Source organism: Malaya genurostris, chromosome 1 (genome assembly GCF_030247185.1).
Source record: "Malaya genurostris strain Urasoe2022 chromosome 1, Malgen_1.1, whole genome shotgun sequence".
NCBI classification, from domain to species: Eukaryota; Metazoa; Arthropoda; class Insecta; order Diptera; family Culicidae; genus Malaya; species Malaya genurostris.
Window position 1 is genome coordinate 158,574,994 of NC_080570.1, and position 16,784 is coordinate 158,591,777.

Sequence of the window (16,784 nt, forward strand, 5' to 3'; positions counted from 1 at the left end):
AAATTGTTGAAGCCTGTCTCTTATTGCAAACTGCACAAAGAGCTTATTTCCGCTAACTCGTCGAAGGTTCTGCAGTTATTTTAGACGTTGTCTCTGTGTCTTCCAAAAATAAATGCTGATTTTCGAGATGTTCCAAATCAGCGGCATAAACATAAACATTGCACTCACCTTCAGGAGATCACGTCGAGGTGATCACATCCATTAGCACTACCCAATCACAGTGCAAATTAATTTGGTGTACCAAATGCGTGGTTATTTTTTTTCCTATTCGGCTGCGGCTGTAGAACCCGAACAGAAAAAAAAATGTAAACAAATTGAAGCCACGATCAATTTCTATGTTTTACCGCGCGTGATTGGGGTCATCATTTGAATGCTGAATAATCATCGCTTCTCTTCTCTTCTCGGTCGCTTGCTTGGATCGCATAAAATTGCACATTGTTCTATCGGCGGGCGAGGGGAAATGCGGACCCCGGCCGTCGTGACTCGGTCAGGGCAAAAAACAATGCGCCTGCTATGATGCACAATTTGATATGCCATCACCTGCTGGCGAAAGAAAAAATGAACAAACCAAAACCCTTCCACGTGGTGGAATCAACCGAAAATTTGCCTGTCTGTCGTTTTAGGCACCTTTTCTCGGTTGGGCAATCGCCCCCAATCGTCATAATAATGCAAGGCAACCGACATAATAATTATGAAATGTGTGTTCCATTGTAGAAACCGAACCGAATCAATTAGCTAATTATTGTTTTTCTTTTCTCCCTCGAATCGTTTAACCCAGGGACCAACGTGGCATTCCGCAAACCGGTGAATCAATCGTCATCGACTCGATCGGGACCGGCAAGTTTGGCCAACGATGGTAAACCGGGCAACCAGAATCCGGACGGACAGGAATGTTCGGAAACGCAGAAGGAAGCGTCACCGTGGTGGCGGGTAGATTTGCTCACACCGGAAGCGGTCCGGGTGGTACGGATCGTTACCCGCGGATGCTGCGGTCATCAACCGCTACAGGATTTGGAAATACGCGTCGGCAACAGCAGTTCGGATCTGCAACGGAATCCACTGTGCGCTTGGTATCCCGGTACGATGGATGAGGGCATTACCAAAAGTTTCACCTGTGCCCGGCCACTGATCGGTCAGTACGTGACGGTTCAACTGGTCGGTGTCGAGAGTAGTTTGAGTCTGTGCGAGGTTGAGGTGTTTTCCAATGACGAGTTTTCCCCAGACCGTTGTGCTGCCCCGAGCCTGAATGCGGACACGGTTCTGGCGACGTTCGCCAAAACCTGCTACGAGTTTCACATCACCCGAGGCGAAAGCTTCGATAAGGCCCGACAGATCTGCCAATCGCACGGTAAGAACCATCGATTCAAAGTGGATTCAAAGGTTTGAAACAATTTTTTTTTCAGGAGGCGATTTGGTTCACGACTTTCGGGGAGCCACCACGGATTTCATCATATCCGAGTTGGAACGACGGAAGACCGACCTACGGACGCAGCTGGTGTGGATCGGAGCCCAGAAGGAACCGGGCATCACGGCCCGCACCTGGAAGTGGGTGAATGGTAAGCATGCTGCCCAAGTACCGTTCGCCGCGTGTGTGGGAACGAATTTGCAAACAATTTGCCTGCATTGCATGCATCACCCCGGCAATTATGAGTGCCATATTTTCGGACTCATCTCGCTTTCGCTTTTTGCGAGGGCGTCAATCGATACGTCCGCCGAAACAATGCTGGGAATTTTTCCCAGCCGATGCCTTCATCTTCTGAGCACAGGCAAAACAATTGAATTGGAAGACTGTGATTCCATATCTCATGCAAAATAGACGTAAATTTTCTGCGCACTAATCGACGGGGAGGGGTGGGAAGCCGACACTTATCTAATCTCATCTCTCCGCGTGTGTCGTCCCTTTAGGTGATACGGTACTGAAGCCAACGTGGGGCAAAGATCAACCGAACAACTACAATGGCGAGCAGAACTGCGTGGTCCTGGACGGTGGCCGAAGCTGGCTGTGGAATGATGTCGGTTGTAATTTGGACTATCTGAACTTTATCTGTCAACACAACCCGCTCAGTTGTGGTTCGCCGGATGCCTTGGTCAATACGACGATCGTGGGTAGGAATTTTTCCATCGGTGCCAACATCAGTTACACCTGTCCGGTGGGACATTCGTTGATCGGAGTAGGACAGCGGTTCTGTCAGGAAACGGGATCGTGGAGTGGACAACCACCGACCTGCAAGTGTATGTGGTTTCGGGGAAGCTGGATTCGTACAAAAATGGTATTTAATCGTATTTTGTTTTCAGATGTTGATTGTGGTCGCTTGCCGGACATCGAGCATGGAGGTATTTTCCTGTCGGAACAACGAACAAGCTTCGGAGTTAAGGCCAGCTACACCTGCCACGAGAACTACACCCTGATTGGGAACGAGAATCGAACCTGTCTGGCCGAAGGTTGGTCCGGCACGGAACCGAAATGTTTGGTTGATTGGTGCCCGGAACCACCGGCAATTCAGGGAGGTAGCATGAAGGTTTCCGGACGCCGTGCGGGTTCCACTGCCATCTATTCCTGTGATTACGGGTTTGTTCTGATCGGAGAACCCATTCTGTCCTGTGGTTTGGGAGGAAATTGGACCGGCAAAACGCCGGTTTGTCGCTTTGTGGATTGTGGAATGCCAGCCCGACCGGATCGCGGTAATTTACTGCTGGTCAACGATTCCACCACCGTTGGTTCGGTGGTACGATACTTCTGCGATGACGATTACTGGTTGGTCGGTCCGCAGGAACTGTTCTGTACCAAGGATGGCAAGTGGTCGGGCAGTGCACCGGCATGCGAGTGTAAGATGGCGAAGCTACTAGGTCTTTTTTTAACAAACTAATTTAATCTAATTTACAGTAATCACCTGCGAAACTCCCCACGTCCCACCGGGATCGTACGTCGTGGGTTACGATTATAACATCCATTCGTCGATTCAGTACCACTGCGATCCGGGTCACATCTTGCGAGGGGAGGACACACTCACCTGTTTAGAATCGGGCCACTGGAGCGGTGAAGCACCGGACTGCGAATACGTCGACTGTGGACCGTTGACACCGGTTCCGTTCGGATCGCATCGCTATCTGCAGAATACAACCTATCTCGGATCGGAAGTGATGTATTCGTGTTCCAATTCACACCGGCTGAGTGGAACGCCGAAACGGACCTGTCTGGAAAGTGGATTGTGGAGTGATGCAGCGCCACGCTGCGAGGAGATTCGCTGCCCGGAACCGACATTCGCTCCGCACAGTATTCTCAGTGTGACCGGAAACGATCGGATGTACGGCCGAACGTTGATCCGGACGTCGGATGTGGCGGCAAACAGTGTCCAGACATACAAAATCGGTGCACTGGCTAAATATCGATGCGAGCGGGGTTACAAAATTGTCGGTGAACCGCTGATAACCTGCGAAGAGAATGGACTGTGGAGCGGTCAGATTCCGGAGTGTGTTTGTATGGTTTCGGAATATGGTTTAGAAATTCGTTTTTTGCTGACGGTTTGTTCGTCATTTTAGATGTTGATTGTGCCGTTCCATCGACTACGGCTAACGGACGGGTTACGCTTGCCACGAATGCCACCTACTACGGGGCGGCCGCACTTTACGATTGTAACAGCAACTTCAAACTGGATGGCGTCTCCCGACGCCTATGCATGGAGGATGGAAGCTGGAGTCACGAGACACCGGCATGCGTGGAAATCACCTGCGATGAACCGAATCTGGCCGATAATTTGGTGGTAGATTTCGGTAGCAAAAAGGTAGGTACAACGGCCAAGTTTGCATGTACCAAAGGGCGCTACATGGTCGGCAATGGTACCAGAACTTGTCAGTTATCTGGTGTGTGGTCCGGACGAAATCCAACCTGCAAGTGTGAGTATTAAAAAAGATTCTATCGTTTATTTATGAATAATTATTACGGTACTTGATATTCAGTGATTGACTGCGGGCGCCCGGCTGACATCGAAAACGGTCGAGTGATTGTAGTCAACGATTCCACGGTGTACGGAGGATCGGCGGAGTACCATTGCATTCCGCACTACAACCGGATCGGACCGTATCTGCGCAAATGTATGGATGATGGTAAATGGAGCGGTGAGGAACCTCGATGCGAATGTGAGTATCGAATTTGCAGGATTTCCAGGTCATTTTGACGCTGTGATTCAATGTGTTTCAGTGATTGTCAACGATGCCCAAGAGACGAACAGCTTGGGCACCGGAATCGCCATCGGTGCCGCCATCATCGTCATTCTGCTCATTCTGATCGGAGTGCTGTTTCTCCATCGGAACAAAGCCCGGCCGGTGAAGAACACGGAGAATGTGCAGGCGGCTGAACACAAGGACGAACAGAATGCGGCCGTAATGTCGTATTCTTCACTGGAAAATGGTCGGCATAACTTTGATCTGCCGAATCGAGGCAATCTGGTGACGTTCAATACGTTCCAGGGTGGAGGCGCCAACGGGCATCCTCCGCCACCCAGTAGACTTAATAACGGTAGTAGCACTAGTCCAATGAATAACAATAGTTTAAGGCACATGAACGGTGGCAGTGAGAATATCTACGACCAGATACCAAATGAGCAGTTTTACGATGCACCATACGAGATGCGGAACAACGACGAAGTGTACGAACCGGAACCGACCGTCAGGGGGAATGTCATCACCATTAACGGAGTCAGCGTACGATAGATGGTGGATTCTACTGTGTTCCTCGCGATAAATTACCTACTATTAATCGTATCGACTTTGGTTATTTAGTTTGTATATCGAAAGACTAAGACTACGGAAAAATCCAAGGCGAAATTTTAAATCATCAAAATAAACTAATTTATTAGGCCCTTTCTCCCACTCTGACGACTGCGGTTTCCCCGCCTGGCGGGTAACTACTTTTATGTAAATATTTCGCTTAAGTATACAAAGGAAAAAAATTTTACTGCTATCGATTGGAAACGGAATATTTTGTAGCTTATCAAACAACAACAAAAAAAAACTCCTTAAGAAGAGCTTTCGAGTACTTTGTACATATTAAAAAATATATATATTAAACACCAACCTTGAACCACGCCATCCAAATCCCGAAAAACCCCTTCGAGTTTCAGCAAAAATTCTGCAACTTCACCACCCGTGACTTTTTGATTGCCTCCCGACAGATCGGACAAATCTCCCGCTCGTCCAGCCAGTTCAGTATGCAAACCCAACAGAACAGGTGTCCGCATTGGGTCGTACTCACGTCCATCGCCGGTTCCATACACAAAGCACATTTCCTTTCGCTGCTTCTGACCGCGTCCGGTTCCGTCGTGGTGGTTGTTGACGACACCCGTTTGACCGAAGCCGCCGAGCCGGCTGTTGCCCTCGCGTTCTTGAGCTTCCTGCGCTGTTCCACCCATTTAACAATTATCGAAAGAACCAACTGCACCAAGGTAACGACTCCCAGTATTCGAAACCCATAGATGGAATGGTTTTCCTTCAGCCAGTTCCGAATCAGAATCTGGAATTAAAATCAAATCAATTACAAACACTATTCTATATGCTATTGCTACTCCAAAACTAACGTAATTAATTCCGACCAGCCGCTTGGAAATGTGATACTTTCCACCGTAAATGTAGAACAGACTGGTGTGGAATCCTCGCACATACGGAACAATAAACTTCAACCCATCGATCAGCTTGTTGAAGCCGTCTCGTGCCTCCGGTAGTAACTCATCACTGCGGTCGATTTCCACCTGCAGCCGGGTTAGAATTCGATCGACCACGTGCTCACCGCCATACTCCAGCAGAATAGCAAATATCTGCAACTGAGAATACCAAAAATCAATTTGCTTATTCCCCATACGATAGAAAAGCATTGAAAAAAAAACCTACAGCCTTATTCGGTAACATCACATAGTTCGTGTCCACCTGGATGATACCGGTGTACTCTTCGCCGAGGGTTTGCAGGTTGTGCACGATCGCATAGTGGTGGTACAGGATTTCCGCTATCAACTTGCACAGGTGCTGATACTTGAACCAGTTCTTTTGACTGATCAAAAGCAAGATATCACTCAACTGGGACCGGATTTCCTCCACGTAGGTTTGATCCTTCTGGATGGTACGGATGATTTCCGCCTGACCGGCGTTGGCATGGTACAGCGACATGCTGTTGTGAGGTTTAATGAGTAAATTTAAACATTAGTTGATAGAATTGAAACTTCCCCGCCCGTTCAACCCTACATTCTCTCAATGCGACATCTACACTTGAAAATTTGAAACAGTCCAAGTTGAGCATTACTTCCTCTAAGTACCGATCATCTCTCTGTCTTCCATCGAGCCGATAAAATACAAACCTTTATGTTTTGTGTCACACAATTATACAAAATACTTTGTAGTTGGTATACTGTGATTGTTACAAATTTATCATTTTTTCAATTTATTCGCCACCGAATACACGACGTTGTTATTATTATCAAAATATTTGTCAATATTGAAGCAGTGCTGCCACTCGATTTGAAATCCGTATAATGGAATTCAGTGAGTGACCTTACACTGCAAAAAAAGTCACTCTTGTTTTGGAATGATTCGTTATGCAGAGTTTGGTTGATTTGTATCTAAGACAAGACCTGACATCTGGGGGGGCTGTTTTTGTTCCAAAACGGACCAGTTTCTGATTGGCTGATTTTGATGTTGCTACCTGCACATTGTGAAAAGAAAAAACTTTTGCAGGGTACGCGAGCAATGATGCCAAGTATAAGGATGATCAGAAAACAAGTTTATTAAAATGTATAATTCTAGCTCACCAATGAAAATGAAAATTTTCGCAGAATGTTTCACTTTTTTTCAATCTCATTGGTAATAAATGTTTATAGTGTCAGCACTGTGTAATTAAAATAAGCATCAAGCCGTTTCTCTTTTTAGTGAATTAAAGTGTAACCAAAAAAGATTTGTTGAATTAGTGTAAACTCGGAAGTTTGTTTACTTTTACGAGAAAAATGAACTGTTGTGTTCCACACTGTGGTTGCACTAAGCATTTCTATCCAAACCTGACTTTTTCCGGTTTCCAAAAGATCCGGTAATACGTCAACAATGGATTCGATTTTGCGTTCAACACGAGATATTTCGTGTTTTGTCATCAAAGCTCAATTAATTGTTTTTAAGCATTAATATATAATAAAGAAATACATTCACCAAAATATTTCTCATGTTTATTTAAAATCAAAAACCGAGTCTACAAATTTAAATGTAATAAAAATTTTTTTCCTAGCATAGTTTTTAAAAGAATTTGTAAATATGGCCACACTGTAGCCGAAACGTTGGTATTTATTCCACAGGGCGAAAATGACGAGAAGGATGATTCGGAAGGAAGAATAAGAAGCCAGTTGTCAGGTCTTGTCTTAGATTTGTATTAAACAGATTTTTACGGAATTTCTTAAAGATATCGCACGGCTTTTAGCCCAAGAATATCGCATGCAAATCCTATGGCCGTCTGGTTCGTATGAGATTTTTAATAATGATAGATGAAATACATATTACGTCATTAACATTATAATAGAGGTATATTTTATATATTAACACAGATAACAGATATACAGGCTCACATATAAACTGTGTGTAAAATTTGCTCAATCAGCATGGCGAACACTTGCAGATGTCACCACGATCGACACGAGGTGCCACCACTATTTGGGTGCCGCTTTCACATGAGACACAACTTTGGGTGCAACATTCACTTCTCGCTAGATTTTTGTTTTGCTGTTGTTTGAAATGTCAAGTTTATTTTCGTTTTATTCCGATCGAATTCTCGTGTCATTTATGCGACATGGAAATAAAATTGTCTTTAACACTTAGGGAAATCGTGTGATAAGTGTCAAAACTGTTGTAGTTGGAATATTTCTACAACAGCAGGAGGATTTAGTTATCGTTCCGGAACGTAGTGGAACGTTTTTAAAGGTCGCGGCGAACAGTCGAGTAGGTGGCAATGTTCGAGCCTGTATATCTGTTATCTGTGATATTAAAGAATTGAAAAAGTATACTGGATGAGTTTTGATTACGTTATACCTTTTGTCAAAGATGTCAAATTTTCATCTCCACATTGTGCTCCTTCTGAAGCGAAATACATTAGCCAACGCTTCAGTCGGCTCAAAATGCCTACCTCGATGGGGCAATTTGAGTTTCCGGAAAAAGAAAAAGTCGCTCGCCACCAGATCTGGCGAATATGGTGCCTGAGCGATACCTGTGATGCTGTGTTTAGTCAAAACATCGCATACAATAAATTGCAAGGTTGCAATGTTTTTCGGAACCAGTTCGAGTCCGACCTGGTACACTTCTCATGCCCAATATGTCACGTAGACTGTTGTGAATGGATCCATTTGAGATGTTCAAGTTTCAAGTAGTTTCTTTTTCAGTCAATTTTCTTGATTTTTGTTGCGTTTACTTCGATATTCAATGTTAATGAACGTCCCGAATGGGGCAAAATCTTCGACCACTTCATGACTCTTTTTGAATGATTTATTCCACTGTGCCTGTGTTCGAGACAGAAACGTTCCCGTAAGCTTTCTGTGCACCATTTACAATGCTTCAACACATGTAAACACATCAAATTTAGCATTAGCATTAGCATTAGAGACCGCCCGTGTGTTGCTACTCCGTTATTGATCTGGACCAATTGAGATTGCAAAATGATTTTTTTGAAGTAACATGTTTGGGAATAACACATTGTTTCACACTGTGCAAACTGTATTGAACCATGCATGCTGATCAATACCGACGCCGGCCACGTCCGAATGCAGATCGACTTGGGAGGGAAAGGATTGTTAGTTCGATGCATGTTGCTACTAAGATCCGAGGAATCCTCTGCATTCCCACATGCATCACAGGAGAGGATACTTTGTTAGTAAATGTTTTAATAATGTTATCATGTGTTTATGGCTCTGGGTAGCCGGCTACCAAGAATATTTTAAACTATTATCGTTTTATGTGTTACTTTGTGCTGGAAATATAATGCACGAAACAGTCAATCTCCGAAATTGACAAAACTCCGGACAGCCGGCTGTTGAGTATGCAGTCCCTCGTTTATGCATCTACCTTTCGCGTTTTTTTAGTCATGCAAAAAAACACATTCGGATTGATAAAAAAAGGTATCATCTCACTGCTAGGTGGATTAAGCACGTTTTTATAAATGAAACTACGTGATACAAAATAAACGAGCGAATAGGATTTAGACAAAAAAGTTGATTAATTGCATTGAAATATTCTAAACAGTTATTATAAAATCATTTTAAATCACCAAACAAAGGTCAACAGATTTCACACGCGTCTTGATTCTTTATTATTTCCGCTTTATTATTTTAATTATTTATTAAAATTATTAATTGGTTATATTAGTTGATCTGGGCAGCCGGCTACCGAGAAAAATATTAATTTACTGTTTGAAATATGAATATCAAGTGTTTTTTACTATGTATTCAATATACCGATACATGTCATCTCTGTTATTAACTTTGTAATATAAACGGATTTGCGCAATGGTTGATTTTTATCATTCATTTTATAATCTTGGAAGACAATCAATAACATGGAAGAAGAAATCATTCCTAATAAAACTTTTCTACGAAGCTAGACGGAAATTGATAGGTTGAATAAAGAGATGATTTAGTAAAATAGAGTAATCAGAAGTAAAACATTGAAAATATCTGATAACTGAAAGGAAAAAGAAACTCCTGCAATTGTCGCCTTTTACGACATGGAAGCAGGAACCCAGTGGATCTATTCTTGGTTCATTTTTTCCGCCGGATTCCACACGGCATCTAGGCTGGTACAGTCCGGAGAGAGCTAATAGGTACTATCAATCTCCTAGTGGACCCCAGCCCCTCATGTAAACACATCAAATTTTCAAAGAAACTCTTTATTCAACCGGATTTATCATAGTAAAAATCGCCAAATGCACTTAGTCTATAGTCTCACATTAACTGCTGCCGTTAACAAACCAATCAACAAATTGCGCTAAAATTTCTACTATGTGCCAAGCAAGAATGTACCAACATAACAAAAAAAAAACTTGGAAAATACTTTAACTATTTATAGGGGAAGGTGTTCGGTTGCCGGTACCCCGCCGTAACTTTTGACAGAAAGCAGATAGCGTTCAATCCGACAAATGTCATGTGTGTGTGTAATAGCAGCACGTTCTTTTTGTGCCAAATTGCGGAGCAAACAGTCACTTGTACTTTTTGCTACGCTCAAAATAACTTTTAATTACGTGAATATCAACACACAAGCTTTTTCTGACTTTTTTCATAGTATCATGAATTGAAGAGCATCAATCGAAAAGGTGAGTGGATTGAATATCTATGAGGTGAATTTCGTGATTTAATACCGGATGCTATCAAAATTTTCGCAACCAAAGATTTTTTTGTCATTTTCAAAATGTCTACCAATTTTGGTTACCGCCACCCCATTTTTTTTTGACAAATCGTGAAAAATTGTCAGTGATATGCAGGCTGCTGTCGAGACAAACATCTGGCTGCTCATACAGCAGATGTTCCGGCTAAGAAAAAACGTAGAGAACCGGCCAAATTAATACCAAAGGCGCCACCATCCAAATATTCGACCAAGAGAGCCAAGGTGAAGTCACAATCAGACAATGAAGACTATTGTCAAAAACGCTTACAAAATGAATAAATTCTTTTTTTTTTCTTTGAATAGCTGCAGTCTTTACTTATATTTTTCCATTTTTAGTGAAATTTCTTCGGGTGCCGGTAACCGAACACCTTTTTTAAAATGGCCAAAATTTATCGCTTTACAATTGATAACAATTTTTTTGCTCAATCAAAAGAATCAACTTAGTTTCTTAATCAATTGTTAGCCAGGGACTTTAGCTTTCCATTGATGTTTAGATGTCCGCATAATGTGCACTGAGTTAGAAGTTATGAGCTAAAAAGAAAAGGGTGCCGGTAACCGAACACTCTCCCTTACTTTTATTCAGGGAAGAACCCCAAGCAACCAGAAGTTCCACAATTACTTAAAAAATCCACTTTCTTGCTGCTTAAGAGTGCACGAGGTACTTTTAGCAACTTGAAAGTACAGAACAAGTTCCGCGTGAACTTTTTCGCTGCATAGAAGCTGAAAATGTATTCTAGAAGCAGCTTAGAAGTTCGTTCCGCTGTGTCGCGCGAACTTTCAAGTGTGGATAATTACTTAAAAAATGGGCTGCTTAGAACGCTATTGATTAACTTTGAGAGCTGCTTAAGCCAAATCAGTCCCTTTTATCCGAACTTTTGGTTAGTTGGGACTGCTCATTTATTAGTTATAAATATCCAATAAACTGGGAGATTTGAATTTATATAGTCAGTTGTATAAGAATTTTTCAATCTTAATTGAATTAGGTAATCTTTCAAACTAAAAGGAGGTTTATCTTTGGCAAGAAAATATTTAAACTCCCAAAATTGGAGTTTATGGTCTCTGCGAGGAACGAGGAAGAAAGCCTTCGAGGACCGAAAAACAATCCGACATTTGTCAAAAAAGTTGTTAAAGGAAAACCGACAATGGTTCATTCCTTAATATATTTAGCAATACTGTTACTAGTGGTCCTAATATGATTTGACCACAGACTAACAGACAGGACACTCAAATTAGATTCTTCAATCATCTTAACGGTCATTTCGAATATTCCTTTATTTGGGACAGTACTCACATGTGTCATGATGGCGCCACGTTACCCTATCAAAAACATCCTGTCTGTCATCTAAACTGTGTTTATTTTTTCATTTACCAACAGAGTTGCCGTTCATACAGAATTACCTGTAGTGTATTGATTTGTATATGTCCATGCGAATTTCATGCAGGATTCAGATTTAATACATATTGCCAAAACTATATACATAATTGTGCCTACTTCTCATCCTCCAACGCAATACAAAAACGAACCCTTTTTGTTACAATATTTTCTGGTCTGCCACCACTTAATTTCGAGTGAAAACTACCAACATAATAGAAAATAGTCTAGATGAACAACGTTGAGTCAAATAAACGGCTACCTTCCTACATTGCGAAAAAGTTAAATATATTATCAACGTAATCCAATAATTTATTGTGACGATTCATTTTCAAATATTTTGATGAAATCAGGCATCCCTGCAAGCAGCTGATCGGTGTTGACAAACGAGGGGAAACCAACTAGTAAAAAAACTTTTACATAACACAAGGGGTGTACAGATAGTAAATAGTTCGCGCAGTACAATATAGGTGGAACTAGTGCATCACGAAAAATGATTTTTATAAGAATTTACTCATACTGTCATGTCTGTTAGTCTGTGATTTGACTTTTTACTTTTATTATGCTATAAAGGTTGATCCGAGTTGTTTGGTAGTTACTCAGCTTAGTATGTAGATTTTTTTTGAAGTGACAAGACATTTTCCAAAACTCACAGCGTTACACAAAAAGTCAGGTGAATTATTTTTTTGTTTACATGAAACAGCATTGTGTACATCATCATTTTTGCAAATTCTTTAAGAACTGTTGTTCAACAAAATAAATTCAAATATTTTGTATAATAAAAAGCATCATTCGAACAACATTTTGTCATTTTTTCGTGTAAGTATATTGAGAAATAAGCCGGCGAAGAGGCATTTTTGAGGATGCTTCTTGAAAATCATGATTTGTGTATTTGTATTTCAGCGTAGACTAATCAGAAGTGAACGAATCAAAGCAGCATAGTTAGAGCAGAAGTTTTTCTAGACCCCAACGTTTCTGTTTGATTTTTTTTTATTTTTCGTAATTGTTTAAATACAAAAGTACGATTTTGAGTTACGATAGACACGGACTCTCAAAACCTGCTTTTGAGAAAAACGCGTTTAAAGTTTATTGTCTATAAACTCAATTGTTACTCTATTGTTACTCAAGGGAGCACGTAGGCTCTAACATTCTCAAAAAGCCATATTTTTTTCTTTTGTATTATGTTATAATGAAACATTTTGAGAATATTTTGTCAAGTTCTTATTTCTTAGTAGTGTGAGATTGGCAAAGATAAAGGCCCATAACTTGTTGAGTTTTATTCCGATAGGCTTCAAAATTCCACAGAATAAAATAAAATAAAAATCTTGAAATGTTTTACTATCAGAAAATAGAAAGAAAATAACAAATGATTTTTCAAAAGTGTTAGACCCTACCCGCCCCTTAAGGAATGAACCATTGTTCGGACTTTGTGTCGGTTTTCCTTTAGGGTAGCGCTTTGCCGTTGTCAGGTGAAGTTTGCTGCCAATCCCGGGGTTTCACGCACTTTACCCAAAATTGCGAGAAAACGGGAAGAAAATGGAAATTCCGAGAACATACGATTCTAGATGATTAGTTTCTCAATCGATTCGTAATAAAGATTTCGTGCGAGTTGTAAAACTAAATTAGTTTTTTCTTACGCACACTCACAATGTAAACACACAAGAAAACAAAATGTTTAACAAAACTCGCACGAAATCTCGCGAAAGAATTGCTTTCTAACTGATATTTTTCGTCAAATGCATAGTAAATAATTATACAATCGTATGTTTTTGATTTTCCGTGAATCGGATTAGTATTGGAGAAATTTGCGATTTAGGGTGAAATTTCGGCGACAAAACAAGAGGAAACATTGAGTTGTCTCGCTTCCACCTGACCACGGCGTCCCATACTAAATCTCATACTAACTTTTAACCTCTGACGCGAATATATAGTTTCACCGATCGAGCTAAATTTTTGCATAGTTCTTATGGGACCCAAAAGGAGTACGAAAAGTTTGGTGAAGCGAGCAAATAAACCTTTTCATCTGTTTCCACCCTATTAACTAACGTCTGATTTTGTATGCAGATCCAAGTTTCCAAATTTCATGCATGCGGAAATGCAAGATGTGAATACAACGAAAATCAGTGCTTCGAAAGCCTTGATGCAAACCGCGTGTTTCAGATGTAGTTATAAAGAAAATATCCATCACAACGTTGTGAGCAGCCTCTTAATTACCCAGAAGTTTGCAACTATTTTTTACCCAAATCTCACCCCTAAGATGGTAAGCGTGTGAAAGCTTCCAGTATATCAATCATTCCAGCGGCTGGGTGTGTGAGCTACCTCCAACTGTCAAATTGCGTGAAAAAGTATAAAATCGTTCAAAGAAAGTGCGTGCAAAATTTTTGAGTATCCGAACAAGTGCGTTTTGTTTTGTAAAATTTTCAACGTTTTCCCTTGATTTTCCGGTAAGTTTGATATGCAATAGCCGCTGGGGAGTTTAAACGGTGAAATGGTCATAAATTTGGGACTGAAAGTAAGGTGGTTAGCTGGAAAACTAGTCGGAAAATGTTTCGTCTGTTGTGTGGAGACAGACAAAGAGAGAGAGTGTGTGTGGATTCCATTTGGCTGACGTCAGTTGTTCTATCGAAAAATGAACACGGATGAGTAAACATGGTTCAAATGGCTCATGTTTTCTTTAATGACATCCGTTAAGTTTTTGGGATATGGTATAATTATGGTGCAGTTGCGTTGCGCAACTGCTCCAGCCCAAAAATGGTCAAAACAACTAGTGGCAAAAGCCACCCGCGAGAGGCACCTTTGCACACCACCATGAAGCTGAATGTAGTGGAAAGGCTCCATGGTGGCGACCGTCGATGGTTGACCGTATATGGATTATTATTTTTACTTATTTCGTGTTGATTTTTTTTTCTGCTGCTGGCTTGTTCAATCATCCAGCAGCTGAACGACGACCTCGTTCGACTGATCCGATATGGACTTGTGAGCGGACGACGATCATGCATGTAAAATGCGCCGGATAGTGGGTTAATTAGTGCGAGAAATCGGACAAAATCGGCCTATCATTGTTTGCTGGACTGATGAGAGCGTTGATCGAATTGCTGCGTTGTGTTTTTGTATGTTTGCTTTGTACTCTCTGGCTCGAAATCACTAGCACAAAACTAACTAGCGATCATGCGCATCGAAGTGCAAGGAGGCAAGTCACCGCAAGACAAGTCGCGCAGCTTATTCCATCAGTGCCCGTCGGTGATTCGTCCAGCGAAGCGGTGGTTTGAAAGTGAGCGCATTTGCGTCGAAAATTTGTACTTACCTTCAGTTCAGCTTTGTAATTAGTGCTATCGTTAGTTAGTGAGGTGAGTTATGTGGCGCCCCGTCACACGTCTCTGACACGATGGACATTGATCCCATCGGGGTGGAAATCGACAACCAGCCAAGACCTTTGTTGTGCTTTATTCTCTGCCACAATCTGTGCAAAAATCTTGATTTTACGTGGGTTCCGGTTGCGGTTAGACCTTGACGAACAGCTGAAATTACATGCCCGTGGAGGAAATGAAACAAAAACAAAAGTGGGGCTTGAAAATTAAGAACATCGGTGTTGGGTTAGATTAGGTCACACTTCGTTGTTCGTCTCGTTTACATTTAAAGCTTGCATGAAGAAATGACTCATCATCGGATCGCGGCGCTTTCTTGATAAGACCGCTTTACCTTTACTCGATGAACGTGTTTTTATCGTTCTGTTTTTTTTTCACAGATAAGCCACAGTAGGTCGGTAGCAAAGCACAGCCATTATGTCTTCCCGCAAAACGGCCGGACGTCGTGGAACGACCAAGAAGCGGGCCCAACGGGCCACTTCGAATGTGTTTGCCATGTTCGATCAGGCTCAGATTGCCGAGTTCAAGGAGGCATTCAATATGATCGACCAGAACCGGGACGGGTTCATCGAGAAGGAAGACCTGCACGATATGCTGGCCTCGCTGGGGAAGAACCCAACCGAGGACTACCTGGAGGGCATGATGAACGAAGCACCGGGACCGATCAATTTCACCATGTTTCTGACGCTGTTCGGCGAGCGGCTGCAGGGTACCGATCCGGAGGATGTGATCAAAAATGCGTTCGGCTGTTTCGACGAGGAAAATACCGGGCTGATCAATGAGGAACGGTTGCGCGAACTGTTGACCACGATGGGCGATCGGTTCACCGACGAGGACGTGGACGAAATGTTCCGCGAGGCACCGATCAAGAATACCATGTTCGATTACATCGAGTTTACCAGAATTCTGAAACACGGTGCCAAGGACAAGGACGAACAGTAATTTATGAATCCGTTTATTTTTTTTTTGTCTATTTCCAAGTTTAGTTAGAACTCTGTTCTTCCTTCTTCCCGTTCACACCGATTGTGCTTCTCATCTTTCCAAAAACAAACAAAAAACCTATCAACAGTATTTTTCCGATCTTTATTCGTTCTTTCTTAATTTTTGTACCGAATTGCAATCGAAAGCATTTATCATACTTTCCTGGCGCTCGGCGAATAAAATTGTGAATCCGTAACTAGCCCGAGGTGATTCGCACAACCGATTCGTTTTATCGAGAGCAAAACAAACAACAACAAAAAAAAAACATTTTTGAATATATATTTTTTATTAAGTAAGGGAAAAAACTTACCGGGGAAAAAAACCGGATGATTTTCACGGTATCCGAAAGCTTTCCATACCTTGTAATCTGTGCTAGGCTCTATCGTAGTATCGCAGCTCCGTTTCAAGTCTTTTTGTATGTGCGTGTGTGTGTGTGTGTTCGAGGCAACCGGCCTTACTAACTCCCCCCATTATTTGAAACAATACAGGTTCAACGAAACGCAGTCAGCTCCGGTTGTCGTCGTCGGAAGCTCGTCATCATCGGTCGTCGGCGCTTGCAGCAGCAATGGTTCCTCGAAGGTCACCATCACCGTCAAGAAAACGGTTTCGTGGAATTAGCTATCGGCTGGATGTGGAGGTGGGTAAGTTTTGAAGTACGTTCGGAACATCTGTTG

At 42.0% G+C, this 16,784-nt stretch overlaps 3 protein-coding genes across 5 annotated transcripts in view; 2 read left to right on the forward strand and 1 right to left on the reverse strand.

The window, feature by feature from the left end:
- The window catches only part of LOC131426454 (CUB and sushi domain-containing protein 3), a 68,001-nt gene extending 62,928 nt beyond the window's left edge, over nt 1-5,073 (forward strand). The window contains exons 3-10 of the mRNA XM_058589194.1: nt 779-1,348; nt 1,404-1,556; nt 1,906-2,232; nt 2,296-2,826; nt 2,885-3,478; nt 3,541-3,894; nt 3,958-4,137; nt 4,199-5,073. Of these exons, the coding sequence (XP_058445177.1) occupies nt 779-1,348; nt 1,404-1,556; nt 1,906-2,232; nt 2,296-2,826; nt 2,885-3,478; nt 3,541-3,894; nt 3,958-4,137; nt 4,199-4,710 (3,221 nt within the window). The 3' untranslated portion in view covers nt 4,711-5,073. The remainder of the gene's footprint in view (nt 1-778; nt 1,349-1,403; nt 1,557-1,905; nt 2,233-2,295; nt 2,827-2,884; nt 3,479-3,540; nt 3,895-3,957; nt 4,138-4,198) is intronic.
- LOC131426455 (peroxisome biogenesis factor 10) lies at nt 4,825-6,469 on the reverse strand. Of its 2 annotated transcripts, none has more exons than XM_058589196.1 (4): nt 6,345-6,469; nt 5,884-6,157; nt 5,574-5,816; nt 4,825-5,509 (listed from the first exon to the last, which is right to left on the reverse strand). In XM_058589196.1, exons 2-4 carry the CDS (start codon nt 6,154-6,156, stop codon nt 5,117-5,119), a joined length of 909 nt encoding a protein of 302 aa, XP_058445179.1. In that variant the 5' UTR covers nt 6,157; nt 6,345-6,469; the 3' UTR covers nt 4,825-5,116. The 2 variants fall into 2 exon arrangements, with proteins under 2 accessions (XP_058445179.1, XP_058445178.1); XM_058589195.1 differs by having other exon boundaries at nt 6,232-6,450.
- Nucleotides 6,470-14,071: 7,602 nt separating this feature from the next.
- On the forward strand, nt 14,072-16,406 carry LOC131426459 (myosin regulatory light chain sqh). Of its 2 annotated transcripts, none has more exons than XM_058589202.1 (2): nt 14,072-14,208; nt 15,510-16,406. In XM_058589202.1, exon 2 carries the CDS (start codon nt 15,547-15,549, stop codon nt 16,069-16,071), a length of 525 nt encoding a protein of 174 aa, XP_058445185.1. In that variant the 5' UTR covers nt 14,072-14,208; nt 15,510-15,546; the 3' UTR covers nt 16,072-16,406. The 2 variants fall into 2 exon arrangements, with proteins under 2 accessions (XP_058445185.1, XP_058445184.1); XM_058589201.1 differs by lacking the exon at nt 14,072-14,208 and adding an exon at nt 14,961-15,111.
- Nucleotides 16,407-16,784: the final 378 nt, after the last annotated feature.